Source organism: Nymphalis io, chromosome 4 (assembly GCF_905147045.1).
Source record: "Nymphalis io chromosome 4, ilAglIoxx1.1, whole genome shotgun sequence".
NCBI lineage: Eukaryota > Metazoa > Arthropoda > Insecta > Lepidoptera > Nymphalidae > Nymphalis > Nymphalis io.
The window spans coordinates 5,713,564-5,732,003 of record NC_065891.1 but is presented as its reverse complement, the minus strand read 5'-3'; the positions used below and the strand labels follow the sequence as shown (position 1 = coordinate 5,732,003).

Sequence of the window (18,440 nt, the reverse complement as noted above, 5' to 3'; positions counted from 1 at the left end):
CGAAACTACAAAATGTGTTGATATTTAGTGACATAGGAATATCAACCTTATGTCCGTGTAAGAACAAACTAATAATAGGCAGTTGAAATTTATTTGTAATGTAGTTAGCAGGGGAGAAACGTGTGTATGACGTTATAAAATAAAATTGAAGCCGCAAGGGCGCTCGCTGGATCTAATTAAATGATAAGTACGATTTAAGATTAATGTCCTGTAGAGAGATCAGAGACTAAAATCCTTAATATTTTGCATTCTCCTCTAGGTCATTCATTAGAGAGAGAATGATAACTTATTTTAGTAATTTGCTTGTAGAGTCAGTAGAGCATTCATTGTTGTTTAATTGCTTCTTGTATTGCTATATTAATGGTATTACGTGAATCATTTGTTATAAGATATAGTAATAAATTATAAGAAATGACTATAAAATAAAATTGCGACATATTTAATATAAATTGTTTTTATTTTTATAGAAAAAATAGCATAGTCACTAGATAATATTATTGGGTAATATTAATTTTTATATTTTTTTTATTAATATAAAAATCATATATATAAATAAAATCTAATATAAGAATGTCATTTTTTATAAAATATTTTATATTTATGTAACAAAATATATGAATACATACAAATACATATCGTCTCTGACACTCCTACAAATAAACAACACGCATTGTCATATCACGATAATAGAAGATTTATTGGTTAAAGTCGTTCTCACATTTAACCACTAGTTAAAATAATCTTTATTTATTCTGTGGCTGCAAAGCCGAACTTAATGGAGCGTAATCCCGATTTGGTATTAACACCAGTATAATGATAAGGGGATGTGATCGCCACATCATGTGGTGACAATGATGGTTACTTTTACTGCTGTTGAAAGATCACGTTAGGAAATTTACAGATATATGTTTTACATTATGTTTTTTTATTATAATTAAAGTAATACTTATATAAATATTTTTGGTAAACTTAATATGTGTAAAATTATATACGAACTATTTTGTTTCAAAACGTAGCTATTTATATTTTATAAAAATTATCTTATTATGCAATATTTCTGCATAATATCACTATAATAGAACAACATTTTTTTTAACTCTAAATGCTGCCTCTTTGTGACTGATACAGTAAAATTCGAGACGCGTGCTAATTGATCGCTTTCCAAAATTCACGAGCACACATTAAAATCCCCACGAAATTACTCACAGGGTTAAGAACATTTAGACTTGTCTGTATGTAATTTTGAAATTGATAAAATATTAGATATTATTATTAACTTGAATTTCTTATTTTTACAACACTAAAGTAATTTTTATTTTCTCAAACTTTAAATGGAGGTAAAGTTGCTATAATTTTAATTGAATATAAATTTTCTCAAACATTAAATGTAGGTAAAGTTGTTTAATTCTAATTAAATATAAGCGTCAATATATAAAAGAAATATTTATAATACTGCGAGTCTGTTGAATGTTAAAAAAATACATAGAAGTAAATATGATACAAATAGGTCTTCTGTGTGTTTTTTTTAAAAATACGATTTATTTTGTCATATCTATATTATTTTAATATTGCTTTAAGCCCATCTCCCACAAAACATACGGCTTATAATGAACGCACGCGTCGCACACGCGTCTCTTCGGTCTGTAATTTTATCTATAGATGCAGCAACGCATGCATGTGACGCCAACCTAAGGGATACGATCCTTCATGCAATTTATAGGTCAGATCCTGTTAAGCAGATATAACTTTAAGTGAGCATTTTTATATTTAATAATATATTGTAACCAATCTAGTTACATCATTTATGTATCTAACTGTTTCGTTGATTTTAAATATTTTTTTTTTATACCTGACGGTCTAAAGTAAATAAAATATGACGGTTTTCTGTAAAAGAAAGAAGAAACGGAGACATCCCCAGATCTCCAATAACCCGTACCGTAAATACCTGCATAGCCAGCGCTCATTTGTACTCGAACATTTTAATAATCGCATATTTTTATAAGCGTCACAGGTAATTGTGTAAATACAGTATTTTTAATAAAAACCTAATAAAGAATAGAATATGTTGAACTTATCATCACAAGAAGCGCCAATAGCGCAATGGCTTACGAACCGCCTAGCGATGTATAAGTCGTAGATTCGATCACAACCCCTTAACCCCCCGGCTATTGTCGTCCGCAATCCTAACACAAGCTGTACCCTTAATTGGATGGGGTAAATATTAATAATAGTAATTCCTTAAAAACGCGCATTGCTAGTATTGAAATAAATAGTTTTAGTATATACTTAATAAATACAACTATGAAGATTATTATGACATTAAAATATAATGCTCAATCTAAATATGCTTTATCCTCAACCAAATATATCTTTTAAAATGTCCTTATCTTATGTTGTACTGCTACACAATTCGTCTGACGTCCCAGAGCTGAGCCCCGCCATGTCTTTAGAATTTTAATTAAATTGTTCATTGGCTCAATTAAATCGATTATTATAGCGAAGCTAACGCGTCACGGACAGAGTATGCTCCACTTTTTATTATTACTGTTCGCTTTAGGTTTTGCGCTAATTATCTACATTAATGAACTTGTTTATATACTCGTATGTACGATAATTTGCATTTATTAACATACAAAAATAAACAAGAAACCTTTAATTGGAGACGAAATTATTTTAGTTTTTTCTTTACATTTCGTTGTTTACATCAACTTTACATCAATTTGTTTTACAATAATTTAACAAAAAGGTAAGTTCGGTTTGTCTATTTCTATTTTTTCAGAGGAAATCGTCAGTAGTAGATGATATTATGACGAAAATATGAATTAGTATTTTTTTTTTTTTTATAGAATAGGAAGGTGGACGAGCGTATGGGCCACCTGATGGTAAGTGGTCACCAAACGCCCTTAGACATTGGCATTGTAAGAAATGTAAACCATCGCTTACATAGCCAATGCGCCACCAACCTTGGGAACTAAGATGTTATGTCCCTCGTGCCTGTAATTACACTGGCTCACTCACCCTTCAAACCGGAACACAACAATATCAAGTATTGCTGTTTTGCGGTAGAATATCTGATGAGTGGGTGGTACCTACCCAGACGGGCTTGCACAAAGCCCTACCACCAGTAATATTATATTATAGAAAATTTATAATATAACACGAGTATCATGATATAAGACGCATTCAACAATGTTTTTAAATTACTGGCGATGGTCCGCGGGTCGCGCTATAATGCAAATAAAATGCAGCTTCAATCTGCGTTGCATTAGAACATGTTTCTTACACTTACACGTAAGAAAGTTCACGGTTCATTCATACAAACTCTTTATCTTTACAACATTAAAATATATATAAAATATGTATAAACATTTAAAAAAAGAAAGTAATTTGCTTCGCCCATCTGCTGATTCTAATCGAAAATGTAATCTGTTGTGCTTTATGTAATTAAGCGTCGGAATGTGGGTTCGGAGTCAATATTTTTATTTGTCTTCAAATCTGCAAGACAAAACAATCGTTCCCGGTTAAAAGTACAGTAATCATACTTATACAATATATATACGCAGCTATCTTTATCAAAACAGAAACAATTTAATTATGGGGTACTTAATAAAGATGTTATAAATTTGACTTCCGAATGAGTAGTTAAAATAAGTATTAAATTCACGACTTAAACTCAATATTCTTGTATATCAAAATAAGTTTTTGGCACAATTAATTATAAATTTCCAATCAGCTGAAAATTGCATGCAAAAACGGGTTGGACATCTTTTTTACGGCACTCCTTTTCTTTGGTGCCCTTGCTGGTGGGTTGGTACCACCAATCGATTCGTTGACGGCATTTATGAACAAATACACGAAGCATTCTTTGTGCTTCGAACATTACTCTAAAGTTACGGTTTTATAAACAAGTAAGTACCTTGGAAGTTATTTAGAGATGAGCTTTGACGGAAAAACTAACAAAAACTATATCGAAATATCATACAGATATAATATATCACCTACCACTCAAGCAACCAATTTCAGCCCAAAATATAGACATAGTACATCTTACAGTGAATTACACTAGGGGCAAATTAAATCGCGATGTCCTTTTAAGAAGAGGAAATGGTACAGTCTAAACATGTTATATGGTTCTTGTCATGCAGGCGGTTGCCATAAAATTGCCTGATTGCTTCCCGCTAATTATTATTGCGGGATCGAATTACAGTCTACACGCTCGCAACGGCAGCCACAGTTTGCTGCACCATAATGACTTGAAATTGAAGCTTTTTATTAAATATGAACTTAATTGGATCCCGACTAATTTATACTTCGATACTGCGTCGCCTACACATGACTAGCCTTATATAGTTAGAAGATACAATGACTTGATAGATACAAATTAAGGGCAATTAGCGAAGGTTATAAATCGACGTTACATCACTAGACCTGCTGTTCGCATCCCGGGGGCATCATCAATATATAATTTATAACTCTTCTTATTCATGCAGCTAATGGCCAATTCACTTATATATTTACAAAGTCAATATGAACGAGTAGGTATATGCATAGTCTATTAAAAACTTTTTATAAGATACGTTTATTTTATACTCTTTAATTTAAATAATATAATTCATGTTCACTTATAATTCAATTCATCATAAATTATATATAAATATTAGGAAATTAAAAAATAATAAATTCGCGCTAACAAATCTCATATAAAATGTCAAATTGTACAAACTCTCAAACTCTTTCGGGAGTACATGCTCGTATAGTTCGCAAAGTTGTTGCAAAGAAAGTTTTAAGTACAGAAACGAGCGATCAATCACCAACAATGGGACCGAGGTGCACCCTCGAGAAAAAAGTTGAACGGGTGTAGCTGATTTATTGACGTAGTTAGAATTATCGCTATTTGCAATTCTTGGTGGGTTTAGCAAACAAGTTACCGATAACGGCCGCAGCGATTACAAGTTGTACTTCAAGTGGTACCTACTTGTGATGACTGTTCGTTACGAAAACCATTTTTTTTTTTAAATAGGCAATTGAAATAAATTATCATTAACCTTTTATTATGAGTTTATTATTCAAAATAAAATATGACTTTCCTGCAATGTATTAAGGTTACATAAACATAAGTACCTTATATATAGATATAGTAGATTAATTAAAAATATAAGCATAATTACCAAATTGATTTAATAATAATTCTTTTATAACCGATCTAGTCGATGGGGATAATTAATCGTTAACTCAAAGACTGTTTAATATGCCTCTTATTTAATTCTACTGCCATTGTGCTATAAACTACCTTACCCAATTTGTACGAATAATGTAAAATTAATATATATCATGTATTTTGACATATTGCCGAATGGACTATCTCATTGCAATTCGTGCTGGAACCTATGTATTTATCTTTTAATAATATATTTAAAGCTTTAATCTCATTCGTCAAGGAGTAATAAGCTATGCCATAGCATTCAGTCAATGAGACCCTTGGACACAGGCAGTAAATTGTATTTCGTAAATTTTTATTGTTTATTTAGGATTAAATTTTGAAGAATATAATTAGTATTTTTCAAACTTCATATAGATAGAATACTCCCATAGTAACCTGCGATTTTACCCATCATTTCAATTCAAAGGTGTATTGCACAAATCAATTTGTGCATACACTTTTTATCCTATCTCGATAAATTTTAAAAAGATATGTACGTAAGTAAACTTAAAATTATTATACTATTACTTTTGGTAGACTTTAGTATATAGTACTTTACAAAGACAAACTTCAATTATTTACGTTTGCGATTTTTAGCCATTTTGAATATTACCTGTACCGGGGTAAGTAAAGCAGACAGTCAGTGAGATAGACATTATAAAAAATATTATTGTTTTGGTTTTGGTAACTTACATATAGCCATAACTCCCATAGTACCTTAAAACAGGCAGTTTGAAATAACAGACATACACCTCAACTTTATTTATTATGATTTTATTCACAAATTTAATTAATCTTACGGTAAATTACAACGCCTTCATATAATCAAAGATTAGTTTCACGCTATCAAACCGAGTTAAGGATATATAATCACCAGTCTTACGACCCTTAACCCTCAAACAGCAAGCAGTGGCAGTGAAGCCTTACATTAGGAGCAACGTTATTGGACCCTCGTATGGCCGCACGACGATTATCTTAAAGTTAACCCTGTCGTTACAAACCTTATTTGCGGTTGCTCTGAGCCGTAAACGGCTTAGTTTAAGTTAAGAACACACTACATAAAGTATCACCATAATTTTATGACTAATAAGTAATGAATTATTCTTTATACTCGAAATGCTGTAATAATTAACTTCAAAATAATTTGATAGACCATATTTGCATTTAAGATGCGACTGCTACCGTTTAATATGTCTGAAAACCAAAGTACCTAAGAGCTACCTAAATAGTTGCTAACTCAACTAAATTAAGAAATGGTGTATTTGCAAAAAAAAACTAATAGTTTTTAAAGTCAAGTGTATACTGCGCCGTATATAAGCTTAGTAGTGACCGGAGCGTCGCCGTGGTAGTTACAGTGTCCTTCGAATGAGATGCGACGCCGATGGCCGTTTTGTGCCGCGCCATGCTATTTGGCCGATATTGAACCTCTACGTTCCGTACAAGATATCTACGATTATGTTTTCAAGGTATCGTCTTTGTTTTCCACGCAAATAGATATTCAGTAAAGTTAAGTATGTAGAACTTACAATAGCAAATGTGAGTTGTAATCATAGCATAATAATATTATTTAATGTACTTATTGTTTATAAGGTTATTTTATTTCTCCTAGCAATGCTCGAATTCATTCTGTTATTGTTTTTTTTTTTAAATACATTTTAGGTATCACCTACTCAATATATACCGCAGAACAGCAACAAAACAACAATTTCAAAATTAATATTATTCATTTTGAAATTTATGCAATTAATTTGAAAATTTGATTTAATGTATTTTTTTCATAAGGTTTGCTAAGGAGGATTATTTCTAACCGTGCTATATTTAATTACTAAAAACGTACTGGTGGTAGAGCTTTGTGTAAGCTCGTCTGGGTAGGTGCCACCCACTCATCAGATATTCTACAGCAAAACAGTAGTACTTGGTATTGTTGTGTTCTAGTTTGAAGGGTGAGTGAGCTAGTGTAATTACAGGCACAAGGAACATAACATCTTAGTTCCAAAGGTTGGTGGCGCATTGGCGATGTAAGCAATAGGTAACATTTCTTACATTGTCAATGTCTATGGGTGTTAGTGAACTTACCATCAGGTGGCCCATATGCTTGTCCGCCTTCCTATTCTATATCTATAATTCTAATTCTAAAAATCGGAATCGGGAAATTTACCATATATTATAATCTATACAATAAATTTAAAAAAACTAGTATTATTTAAAGGACATACAGGAAATGAATTGAATAATAGTTCAAATAAAGACTGAAATGTTTTTTTTTTTTTTTAATAAAATAATAAATTTAAAAATGTTTACGCGATTCTATCTCTTGAATATAATCTTCGCCTTGGGCGATTTCGCGATTTATTAAAGGAACAGCTTGATCCAAAAGATTGCGTTCATATTCACTCATAACAAAACTCCTGCAAGTTTCAATGATACCAGACGGACCTACTTTGTTAGGACCTGAGAAAAATTTAGTGCCGAAATGAGGATTAACTGTATAGCTATTTACTATCGTGTAACCTCCACATAGAGCCTCCAACAAATGTTCAGTGAATTCATTAATTGACCATGCCATAGCGTGAGTAGCTGCATCAACACCTACTTTAAGATTTAAAACGTCATTCCCAGACTTTCTTACTAGACGCGTTAATGTTTCAGCTTGGCTTTGTGTGATGGAGTAATGACTTGGTAATATATTGGAAAACAATGGCACAATTGTATTATCGGAGTGACCACCAATGACAGGAACATGTAAATGACGAGGATTTACCCTTAAAGCATTACCCAGTAAAGCTCTGGTTCTAACCGTATCTATGGTAGTAATACCAAATAATTTATACTTATTGTAAGCTCTATAATTATTTAAGAGTGCACTAGCAAAAGAAATTATAGAATTAATAGGATTAGACGAAATTGCAAAAAATGCGTCAGGGTTATGTTCAGGTAAGGTTCGGCAAATTTTTTGAACAGGTAGTGCATTATACTCTAACATTTGTTCACGTGTATATCCAAGTTTACGTGGTACTCTAGATACCATTAAAACAAGGCGTGAGTACCGAACAGCAGCTGGTAAAAAAATATCTCCAGAAAACGAAGTAACCGTGGGTCCACCGGGTATTCGTGCTAATTCCAAACAAATGCCATGTACTGTATTGTCATCATCGTATATTTGCAGTCTTCTTATAAGATGGTTTAGTTTCAGCAGCAGCGCTACATTTTTTCCTATCTCACTCGCAGCACCAATTACAGACACTTGAATATATTTATACTGCACAATTTGTGTGCCTTTAAGACATTTTGAAAACAACGTGTGAGATAATAATTTGTGACTAATCATAATATACTGATTATAGATTTCTTTAAAAATTCTATATGCTATTAAACATGTTACAATCTCACAATTTAATTTATCACACTATCTGTTAGTAAAATCCGGTACGCTTTTGACATTAGATATATTTTTCCGAGTTTGTATCTACTGTCAGAAGCCTCAACTACAATACCAAGATGGTTCGTATAAAATCTGTATAAAAACAAAATAAGAATTTTGTTTTTATACAGATTTTATATGTCAACTGCTTGCATAATTTTAATTCAGTACTTTTATTATTAATCATAGTAATTTATTTTCATATATGTATCTAAAATGTTGCTGAAGAAGATATAAGACTAATGATTAATATTTGACGTACACATTTTACGTCTCTTTCGTAGAAAAATTATATACTTTTTGAATATATCTACTACGTTTTACCTATTTAAACATGTCATGAATGTTTGTCAAATCTTGAGTAAAATTTTAAACTTAACTAGCGCAGATACGATTCGTAACAAAATAATAAGCTGTAATCATTTAATATTAATTATTATATGACAAGAAATGTTACAAGCAAAAAAGTGTTTACATTTCTTTCGCAGAAAAGTTTTATCCAGAAATTACCAAGTGACAATAGTTGGAGGAGCGAGTGAAATTGGACAAACCACCGCTCTATTACTGAGAAATCAGCGACCAATCACAAATCTAGTTATTCACGACAATGATACACACACTCCCGGAGTCGTTTTAGATTTATCACATATACCTGCAATGTCTGCAATAAAAGGTTACGTAGGAAATGATTCTTTAGACATCGCGTTACAACATTCTGATATTGTAATTACAACCGGGGCCATACAAAGTCCAGCGTTATCCGAGAAGTCTAGATTACATTTTAATGCTGAATTTATTAAGTCATTTGCTACAAGAGTTGCAAAACTATGTCCTATGCCTTTCATAGGCATTGCGACAGAACCAATAAATGTAATAGTACCAATGGCCGCTGAAGTAATAAGAAACTACGGCGGTTATGACCCTAAAAAATTATTTGGAATCACTAGCGCTGATTTATTTACAGCACAGGCTATGTATGCATCTATAAATAATATGAATCCACAGGACTGTATGGTACCTGTTATAGGTGGTCATTCGAATGAAACAAGCATTCCTTTGCTGTCACAATCTAAGCCCACTTGTAATTTAAGCCAGAAATCTATCGAAGAATTTACAACCAAATTCCGGTCTCAAGAAGATTTCGTAACAAATTCAAAAAAAGGATTGTCGCCAACACTGTCAATTGCATATGGTGTGTCGATATTCGTTCAAGGAATATTAAATGCACTAGATGGTCGATCGAAACAAATACATGCGTATGTTGAAAATAACGATTTCGGTACATCGTATTTTGCCGGTATGGTGTCAGTGGATCAGGACGGAGCTGGTGAAATGCAACGATATACCAATTTGTCAGATTTCGAATGCCATTTATTGGAACGCAGTGTTGAACAACTAAGAAAAGACGTTTCTAAGGGTAAGAAAATGTTGGAACTGGCATAATTTACACATTAAATTGCCCGATGCGATTCAGGATAATTATATAATAACGTAACGTAATCCCCTAAGTTCTTATATACTTATAACATCTTTATCAGGTAATATGCACACTATATCATTATCGACATCCAGGGAAAATGAAAATTAAAAATATCAACTTACAAATTTTTATTTACATACAAATCATGTTTAACAAAATATTGCTTATTACGAACGAGGAAAACTTAATCATATCACAGAAACAATCAAATATGAATTCATTAATTCAAGTAACTAAATGCTAGAAAAATATTTTTATAACTAGCTACTTAACAAAACATTTATGGATATATATTTTGTAATACTCGCTTATTATGTAGGAATCAATACTGAACACTTTTGAGTAGCCAATTACTTGAATTTGTTTATTCAGAAATAAAATAAAATCACGACAAACTTTTTCTATTTTTATTGAATAATAGTTCATCATAACGGGCTACCTACCCTTTTATAATTATATTCATTTGGCATTCTGACTAAAATGTTGAAACTTGTAAATCTGATTTCAATTAATCGCTGCAGTCATCTGAGCTTAAATTCAATTGATTAGTAATCCATTAAAATATTTAAATTACAGTTAAAACAAATAAAAATAATTATAAATGACAACTAAAATTGTATACTTACATCAAAGTGAATCATTGAAAATTAATCAATTAATTTTTATTTCAAATTGTGACTAATATTTGACAAATGAAATTAATAGCTCTAGCCAATAAAGAAAAGATTTATAAATATAATAAACACAATATTTTATTTCTTTCAAAAGCAATTATGAATATTATTTTTAACTAGCTCCCAACTTCATAGGGCTAAAATTCATACAATACCTTACAATAACCCTTTCAATTTCCTCTCTTAAAGTTTAAATTACCAAAAATATTTACTTAGCAGATGCTTACGTTATACAAAAAAAACCTACGTTCCAAATTTCAGTATTCTACGCTAGTTTAATCAGGACCCCGACCTACGCTAGTTTATTGAGCTGAGATGGCTTAGTGGTTAGAACGCGTAAATCTTAACCGATGATCGTGGGTTCAAACCGGGCAAGCACCACTGAATTTTCATGTGCTTAATTTGTGATTATAATTCATCTCGTGCTTGACGGTGAAGGAAAACATCGTGAGTAAACCTGCATGTGTCTAATTTCATTGAAATTATGTCACTTGTGTATTCTACCAAACCGCATTGGAGCAGCGTGGTGGAATAAGCTCTAAACCTTCTCCTCAAAAAATGGAGAGGAGGCCTTAGCCCAGTAGTGGGACATTTACAGGCTGTTACTGTTAATCAGGACAAATGATTTTATATGTATAAAAATGGTGTAAGTGCCAAGGTACTCCACAAGAATTCATGTGTAAACATGTCAGCTCTCAGTCTCAGTGAGCACCTACCGCGTACCGATCTCACGCACGCATTAACGCACTTATACAAATTTTACGCTGACGACATCTGACGCTCGAAATCTTACGCTAACTCGTCTGCGGTCTGACGCTCAAAGTCTCAGTTAACCCCTAACGTGTACCGAGCGCTAAGACGTTTACACATCAAAAAATTATTACCTGATTTATTTATGTAATGATTACAATTGCCAGTAAATAAAAGATAATTAATTATAATAAAATGCAAAGCTATTTTCGCGAATAATGCGCAAGTGAACTTGGTCGATATTTATTAATCTTTTCTTGGCATAAAGCTATACGTAAAGCTTAGAAATATAGTTAAAAAAAAAACTAATTAAATATTTCCATTTATCGAAATTACAATCATTATGATATGTATTTTGTAAAGATTTTATTTGATGTAAATTTGATTGTTACATCGGTGCCATTTCAGCCAATTTTTTATTTTATTTATAATGTTCAAAAAATATTAAATGACTGATAATTTAAAAAAAATATGCTTTTGTACTAAAAGATAAATCCATTGTTGTTTGATAGGAATTCTTTTTTTCTCATTCCTTGACAACAGCTTATATTACATCAACAAGAATTATTATAATGTGTAATGTAACAACAATTTTCTTTTCAAATCGACCAATCAATATTTGGACAACAAATTGGCAAATCTGTTTGATTTAATTATCACTAGCGACATTTATTTTGTATAAAATTAACTACTAATTTAAACCGTTCTATGTACAAATTATACATCATGAATACAAACCTCTAAAATTATTTATTTTTACCTGAAACAAAAATAGTAAACATTTTAAGTTATATGTAATACAGCAGTAGGATGATATTTATATCAAATATAAAAGTGTATAAAATTCGAACTTAACATAAATATTTTTTTTTAAATCGTATAATTATTAATACAAAATAATAATTTGTAATCAGGCATTTTTACGGACTCGGTAACTGGTATAAACTATTATAACATTCGCACTTTCTCTTTCTCTTTCGCGTAATCTCTGTGAAGGATGTTTCGCTATTGAAATATAAAATGGTCGTTATTAATGCAACGATAAATTGACAAATTAATAAAGAAGAAATAGATAATTTCTATTTATATAACAGTACAGGAGCACTTTAAAAAGAAAACTCGTCTGGGTAGGTACCACCCATTCATCAGATATTCTACCGAAAAACAGCAGTACTTGTTATTGTTGTGTTCCGGTTTGAAGGGTGAGTGTGCCAGTGTAATTACAGGCATAAGGGACATAACATCTTAGTTCCCAAGGTTGGTGGCGCATTGGTGATGTAAGCGATGTCTAACATTTCTTACAATGCCAATGTCTAAGGCGTGACCACATACCATCAGGTGGCCCATATGCATATCCGCCTTCCTATTCTATATAAAAAAAAGAAAAAGATTCCTACACCACTGATTTAAGTACGGATAACCTGTACCAGCCAAAATGGTTTCCATTTTTCTTGGGTCAGAGGTGGTGGGAAATGGGTTCGCATATTCAGTAGGAATGTGTGCGCATGCGAGTGACCGGGGTTACTGTCTGTTACTCACAATTTCATTCTTCATTACTTTTACTAACTTCACTGCCGGACTCGCTCACCGACGTTGAACGGATACTGATGGACGTTTCTTTGAATTGACTGATAAAGTCCAGTAGTTTCTGGAGATTTCTCTGAGTTTTTATTTGGTCTGCTAACAACTGGCGTTTCTCTGCATTATGTTCATCCAAATTCTCTTTTAAGGTCGCTGCTCGCGCCTCCAATTTCCGCAGTTCCACGCAAAGTTTTATATTTTTTTCTTGCAAGCATTTCCTTTCGGCAAGTTTATCTAGTAACGGAAAACAATCATTGTTAGGCAATTGTTTTTTTTATTTTTTATTATAGCTTTTAAATTTCTTACTAACGATATTAATACCAAGTTGAAAATATTATCAATAATAAATTAACTGTAACAATAGAGAATTAAGTCTTTTTTTATTTTAAAAATGGAACATAGTTTGTTCCTCATATATATAGGATATAAAAAATATATGAAACAGTCATTTGCTTAAAATATGAACGAGAAAAATGCGTTTTTGGTAGTATCACAGAGTAGCTGCAAACATAACAACAAAAACGACATTCGGCTAGGGATGTGCGAGTGCGATGCGTCGCCTATCGATATCCTTTCGAGTGGATCGACTTATCTGCCGTGTACTGATCTCTCTCCTTTCATAGAGTCGGACCGCGGCGACACGCGATAGCAAGTGGTATATGCGAGCGTGGCGGTACCCGCGTAGAGGTGCACGGCGGCGGCGTGCGGCGCGGCGCCCACGGCCGGCTCGGGCAGCGCGCGCCCGCACGCGGCGCAGCGCCCGCCCGCGCCGCAGCCCGTGTGCTGCCACTGCACGCACCACGCGCACCACACCAGCAGCGACGGCACGTCTGCGCAAATATTACGTTACATATACACGTCTACCGTGCGGAGATTTTCGTTCGTTTGGTTGTTTCTATTTTGTAGGATTTCGATTTTTTTTTTTTATGAATAGGAAGGCGGACGAGCATATGGGCCACCTGATGGGAAGTGGTCACCAACGCCCATAGACATTGACATTGTTAGAAATATTAACCATCGCTTACATCGCCAATGCGCCACCAACCTTGGGAACTAAGATGTTATGTCCCTTGCCTGTAATCACACTGTCTCACTCCCCCTTCAAACCAGAACACAACAATACCAAGTACTGCTGTTTTTAGAATATCTGATGAGTGGGTGGTACCTACCCAGACTAGCAGGCACAAAGCTCTACCACCAGTTAGTATGTTTAGTAAAAGAATAAATACCATTTCTTCCACATCCATGACAAACTTTCTTAGTAGGTGAATATACTGGCTCTACAGATAGACCCGCCGGTAAGGACGCGACCCAATCTGGTTTGCTGTTGCCCCAACCTGGTCGATATAGAAAGCATATTATTATTTCTCATTAATTTGTTTTAGTAAACTGATATATAAGTTTATTTATAGTAAATAATCATTTCCTTACATACCTCCTTTATTTTCTGACGATGACCCCGAAGGTGAACCTTCTCGTGAAAATTTATTTTGACTCTGTAAATATAAATGTATATCAAATATTTTTCTTTTATTTCTAAATAGTTATCAAATATATAATATTACAAAGAAAACGTAATCCATTTGTGTTACCTGTTGCTTTCGTAACTTTGCAGAACGTGTTTGCGGCGGATCGCTGTGTGACTGCAAATATGGATATTGGTTGTACTTTTTCCTTTTCTAGAAATAAAAAACACAATAACATTAATAATTTAAGTAAGGCAGTGTACACATCGCACGAAAAATTAAGTTTCCTATCAATCACTTAAATATTATAAAGTCCCTCGCCACGTCTCTTGTCTTTCTGAACGAAATAAACTCAAAAACAATTAAATTAATAGACGGAATGATTTATCAGGAAAGTTATGGTTTATATTTATAATTTATTATGGTTTTATATAAATTGGCTAAAATTTTACGATAATTTTTCGAGATTATGGAAACGTCATGTCAACCAATATATTGCTAGATAAACGTTTTATTTATACCCTTATTCTACATGTGTGAAGCCGAGACGTTTAATATGTTATACATAAAAATCTAAGTTTATTTGTATTATATAGTATACGCAAGCGTGTATAGTACGCGGCAATAAATATTGCACCTTTGAAAAGAGACCATCGTCTAATTTCGGCTTCATAGTGTTATCAATGTGACGTTTCTTAGCCGTTGTTTAAGTGTGGTAGAGTGCGGTCGCGTCCAATACAAAAAATATGTATACACTTGTAAAATCCCCAACTTTTAACAATTAAAAATTATACTATTGTAAAAGAAAAATAATTTCAAGGTAGTTTCAGTGCTCTAGATACAATATCGGAGTGAACTATCATTACACTTATTTTATCAATCGGATGAAAGCGAGGATAAGGTGGCTGTAAAGTCTGGAGTTGATGAAATTAATGTTTAAAGATTTCGTTTAAGTACCTAAGTATTTTTTTTTTTTATAGAATAGGAAGGCGGACGAGCATATGGGCCACCTGATGGTAAGTGTTCACCAAACGCCCTTAGATATTGGCATTGTAAGAAATGTCAACCATCGCATACACAGCCAATGCGCCACCAACCTTGGAAACTAAGATTTTATGTCCCTTGTGCCAGTAATTACACTGGCTCACTCACCCCTCAAACCGGAACACAACAATATCAAGTATTGCTGTTTTGCGGTAGAATATCTGATGAGTGGGTGGTACCAACCCAGCCGAGCTTATGAAAGCTATATAAAAGTTATTGTTTAATTTTTTATCTCCTAACGGTGCACTAATACGCGAAAACCTCTACAACATAATTTGCCTGTAACTTACAGGCATCATGTCGTAACTGCCAAAGATAAATTCATTCTTGTCATTCGAGGATCGTTTGCGACGTTCATTTCTCGTTCTCTCTATTATATCTTTTTGCTGTAGCGTAACCAAGCCAATGAGTCTGAAAAAATTATGAGAATATTATGTAGCAATTATCGTAACTAATTTTATATGTATAGCCCACTCATCATAAACAAATCTTAAGTTGACATATTCCAAACCATTTACTAATATCTGGGTTACATTATGCACTACAAACATTTATTGATAAATAAATCTATTATATATTCGTAATATAACACTATTCTATACAAGTACTCGTATCTATTTTAATTTTACTTCCAAAGTTACAGTAACAACATTGCTGTCATTCAAAACGCCATATAATCGCAAATCCATAACATATAAATCCATTCAAGAACTCGATATCGCGTCAAATCAAAATCAAAGTTGTTTATTTGTTTCCACTCCTTCTTTGGTTGTACTACCGTAACCGTAACCGTAACAGCCTGTGAATGTCCCACTGCTGGGCTAAAGGCCTCCTCTCCTCTTTTTGAGTTTATTTGTATTATTGGTTGTACTAAGCTATATCATATCCTGATGACCGATTTTTTTATATAGAATAGGAAGGCGGACGAGCATATGGGCCACCGGATGGTAAGCGGTCACCAATGCCCATAGACATTGGCATTGTAAGAAATGTAACCATCGCTTTCATCACCAATGCGCCACCAAACTTGGAAAACGAAGATGTTATGTCCCTTGTGCCTATAATTACACTGGCTCACTCACCCTTCAAACCGGAACACAACAATATCAAGTACTGCTGTTTTACGGTAGAATATCTGATGAGTGGGTGGTACCTACCCAGACGAGCTTGCACAAAGCTCTACCACCAGTAAAAAAAATTAAGAATCTCAACCACAGCGTCTAATATCAAACTGCATTAACCCAACTACACAAGAAGAAATTACTATGCAGACAATGGGCACCTCCAGGTATAATTTTAAAGAGTTGCGCCAATGCACACTTTTTCAGATTAAACTGCACACGATATGACGTGTTAAAACGTGAAATTGGTTTATAAAATTAATTGCATTAAGTGATTGCAAATAATACCAGTCCCCTTAATCAGTAATTATGAAGAAATCCCAGAATTCTAGAAAGAGACAAATACAATGTTAGATTGTCTCGCAATTTATCAGCTATATTTCTTACTTGATTGATGTTCAAATCATTTTTTTAACCTATATATGAAGTCTACGTAGCACTTTACCATCTGGCTAAACCATGATGCATGATGCCTTCTTACAGCCTTTTATAGTCTTCTTAGAGCCCTAATAAAAAAATATATATTATTTCAACACACCTCATAAAAACCTCCTTAGGAACAGGTTCTCCAGGTTCGGGGAGAGGTGGTGGAGATGGTGTTGGAGAAATATCCATTCCCAGGGAAGAGTCAGAATCTGATTGATTTTCCTGCAACTCATCGTGATCTTTCTGAATTTTACCTCCTCTGAAACATATAAACACTAAATTAAAACAAATTATATTTATTCATTATGTAAATTATTTAATTTCCTGGCTAGATTTTCTCTATGCAATTAATTATATGTAATAAGATTATTATATAAAATGAATAATAGGATAAATTGTACTGTTGGTTAACATTTATATTTAAAAAAGTACCCAGGTACTATTGACATGCCCAAAAGCTTACCCTGACAGCTTATACTGAACAATTAAATTAAAGAAATAAAATATGTTGTTAATGCTAGTTTTTTTTCATATTCTAGCCCTATCATATTCAGCCATCACTCAAACTTTGTTTATTTGTTCTTGGCACTTACATTAAAGTTATTGACATAGTACCATCAATGTATAATAGATAGTGAGTTATGTCTGGTTTTTTTTTAATTGAAAGAGTCATTGCATGATTTGCCGAATATCATCTAATATAATAGACTATTTTACTCATAAAATTTCTTTATGTAATATAACTCAGGTGGCATATTTATTATGAACATAGAAGTTCTTACTGTACAGTATTTTATTGAATAGTACAGTATGAATTTATACTTACATAAAAGACTCCTTTACTTTATTTAATGCAATTGCAAAATTACTTCTGCTATCTTGAACTATATTTTGCAACTGTGCTACATTTTTTGAATAAACATCCTTCTCACTAATATCAATATTATTTGTGTTCTCCTTTTCACAGTACTTATTTTCATTGTCTGAATCAGAAACATCATTATTAATGTTTTCTGTTTTAATCTGGATTTCATTTAAAACTGATGGTTTTAAGAGAGATACAGTGCGATTTCTGTTCCGATATTGCACTTGATGATCTCTTAGTTGTTGAGCGACATATCTGTTGTCATTTTCTATGCTAACTTGCTTATTTCTAGCCCTTAGACGCTGTTGATATAATTCTAATTCCCTGCGAAGTCTATCCACTACTAATTTCTAAAAATAAAAAAACACTCATTATTTTTTTAAATTGCACACAAATAAGCATAAAAATTTAA

At 32.8% G+C, this 18,440-nt stretch overlaps 4 protein-coding genes across 6 annotated transcripts in view; 2 read left to right on the top strand and 2 right to left on the bottom strand.

Moving 5' to 3' along the window:
- Positions 1 to 18,440, top strand: part of LOC126781583 (spondin-1) — a 232,186-nt gene that overhangs the window by 100,629 nt on the left and 113,117 nt on the right. The window lies entirely within an intron of this gene.
- The window catches only part of LOC126781592 (uncharacterized), a 54,005-nt gene that overhangs the window by 34,874 nt on the left and 691 nt on the right, over positions 1 to 18,440 (bottom strand). The window contains exons 4-12 of one of the 3 annotated variants that reach the window (XR_007670689.1): positions 17,990 to 18,378; positions 17,276 to 17,422; positions 15,907 to 16,027; positions 14,699 to 14,785; positions 14,542 to 14,602; positions 14,336 to 14,443; positions 13,784 to 13,936; positions 13,065 to 13,340; positions 12,186 to 12,285 (exon numbers count right to left, since the gene is read on the bottom strand). Coding sequence is in view for 2 of the 3 variants with exons in the window: in XM_050506498.1 (XP_050362455.1) it covers positions 13,069 to 13,340; positions 13,784 to 13,936; positions 14,336 to 14,443; positions 14,542 to 14,602; positions 14,699 to 14,785; positions 15,907 to 16,027; positions 17,276 to 17,422; positions 17,990 to 18,378 (1,338 nt within the window). In the remaining variant the exon portion in view is untranslated. Of the gene's footprint in view, positions 1 to 10,441; positions 12,286 to 13,062; positions 13,341 to 13,783; positions 13,937 to 14,335; positions 14,444 to 14,541; positions 14,603 to 14,698; positions 14,786 to 15,906; positions 16,028 to 17,275; positions 17,423 to 17,989; positions 18,379 to 18,440 lie in introns of those variants that run through there. The other 2 variants (XM_050506498.1, XM_050506499.1) reach the window with 2 other exon arrangements.
- LOC126781900 (malate dehydrogenase-like) lies at positions 7,488 to 8,528 on the bottom strand. Its single transcript, XM_050507023.1, has one exon. The coding sequence runs from the start codon at positions 8,526 to 8,528 to the stop codon at positions 7,488 to 7,490; it is 1,041 nt and encodes a 346-aa protein (XP_050362980.1).
- LOC126781899 (malate dehydrogenase-like) lies at positions 9,072 to 10,086 on the top strand. The gene has a single exon (XM_050507022.1). It carries the CDS (start codon positions 9,072 to 9,074, stop codon positions 10,062 to 10,064), a length of 993 nt encoding a protein of 330 aa, XP_050362979.1. The 3' UTR covers positions 10,065 to 10,086.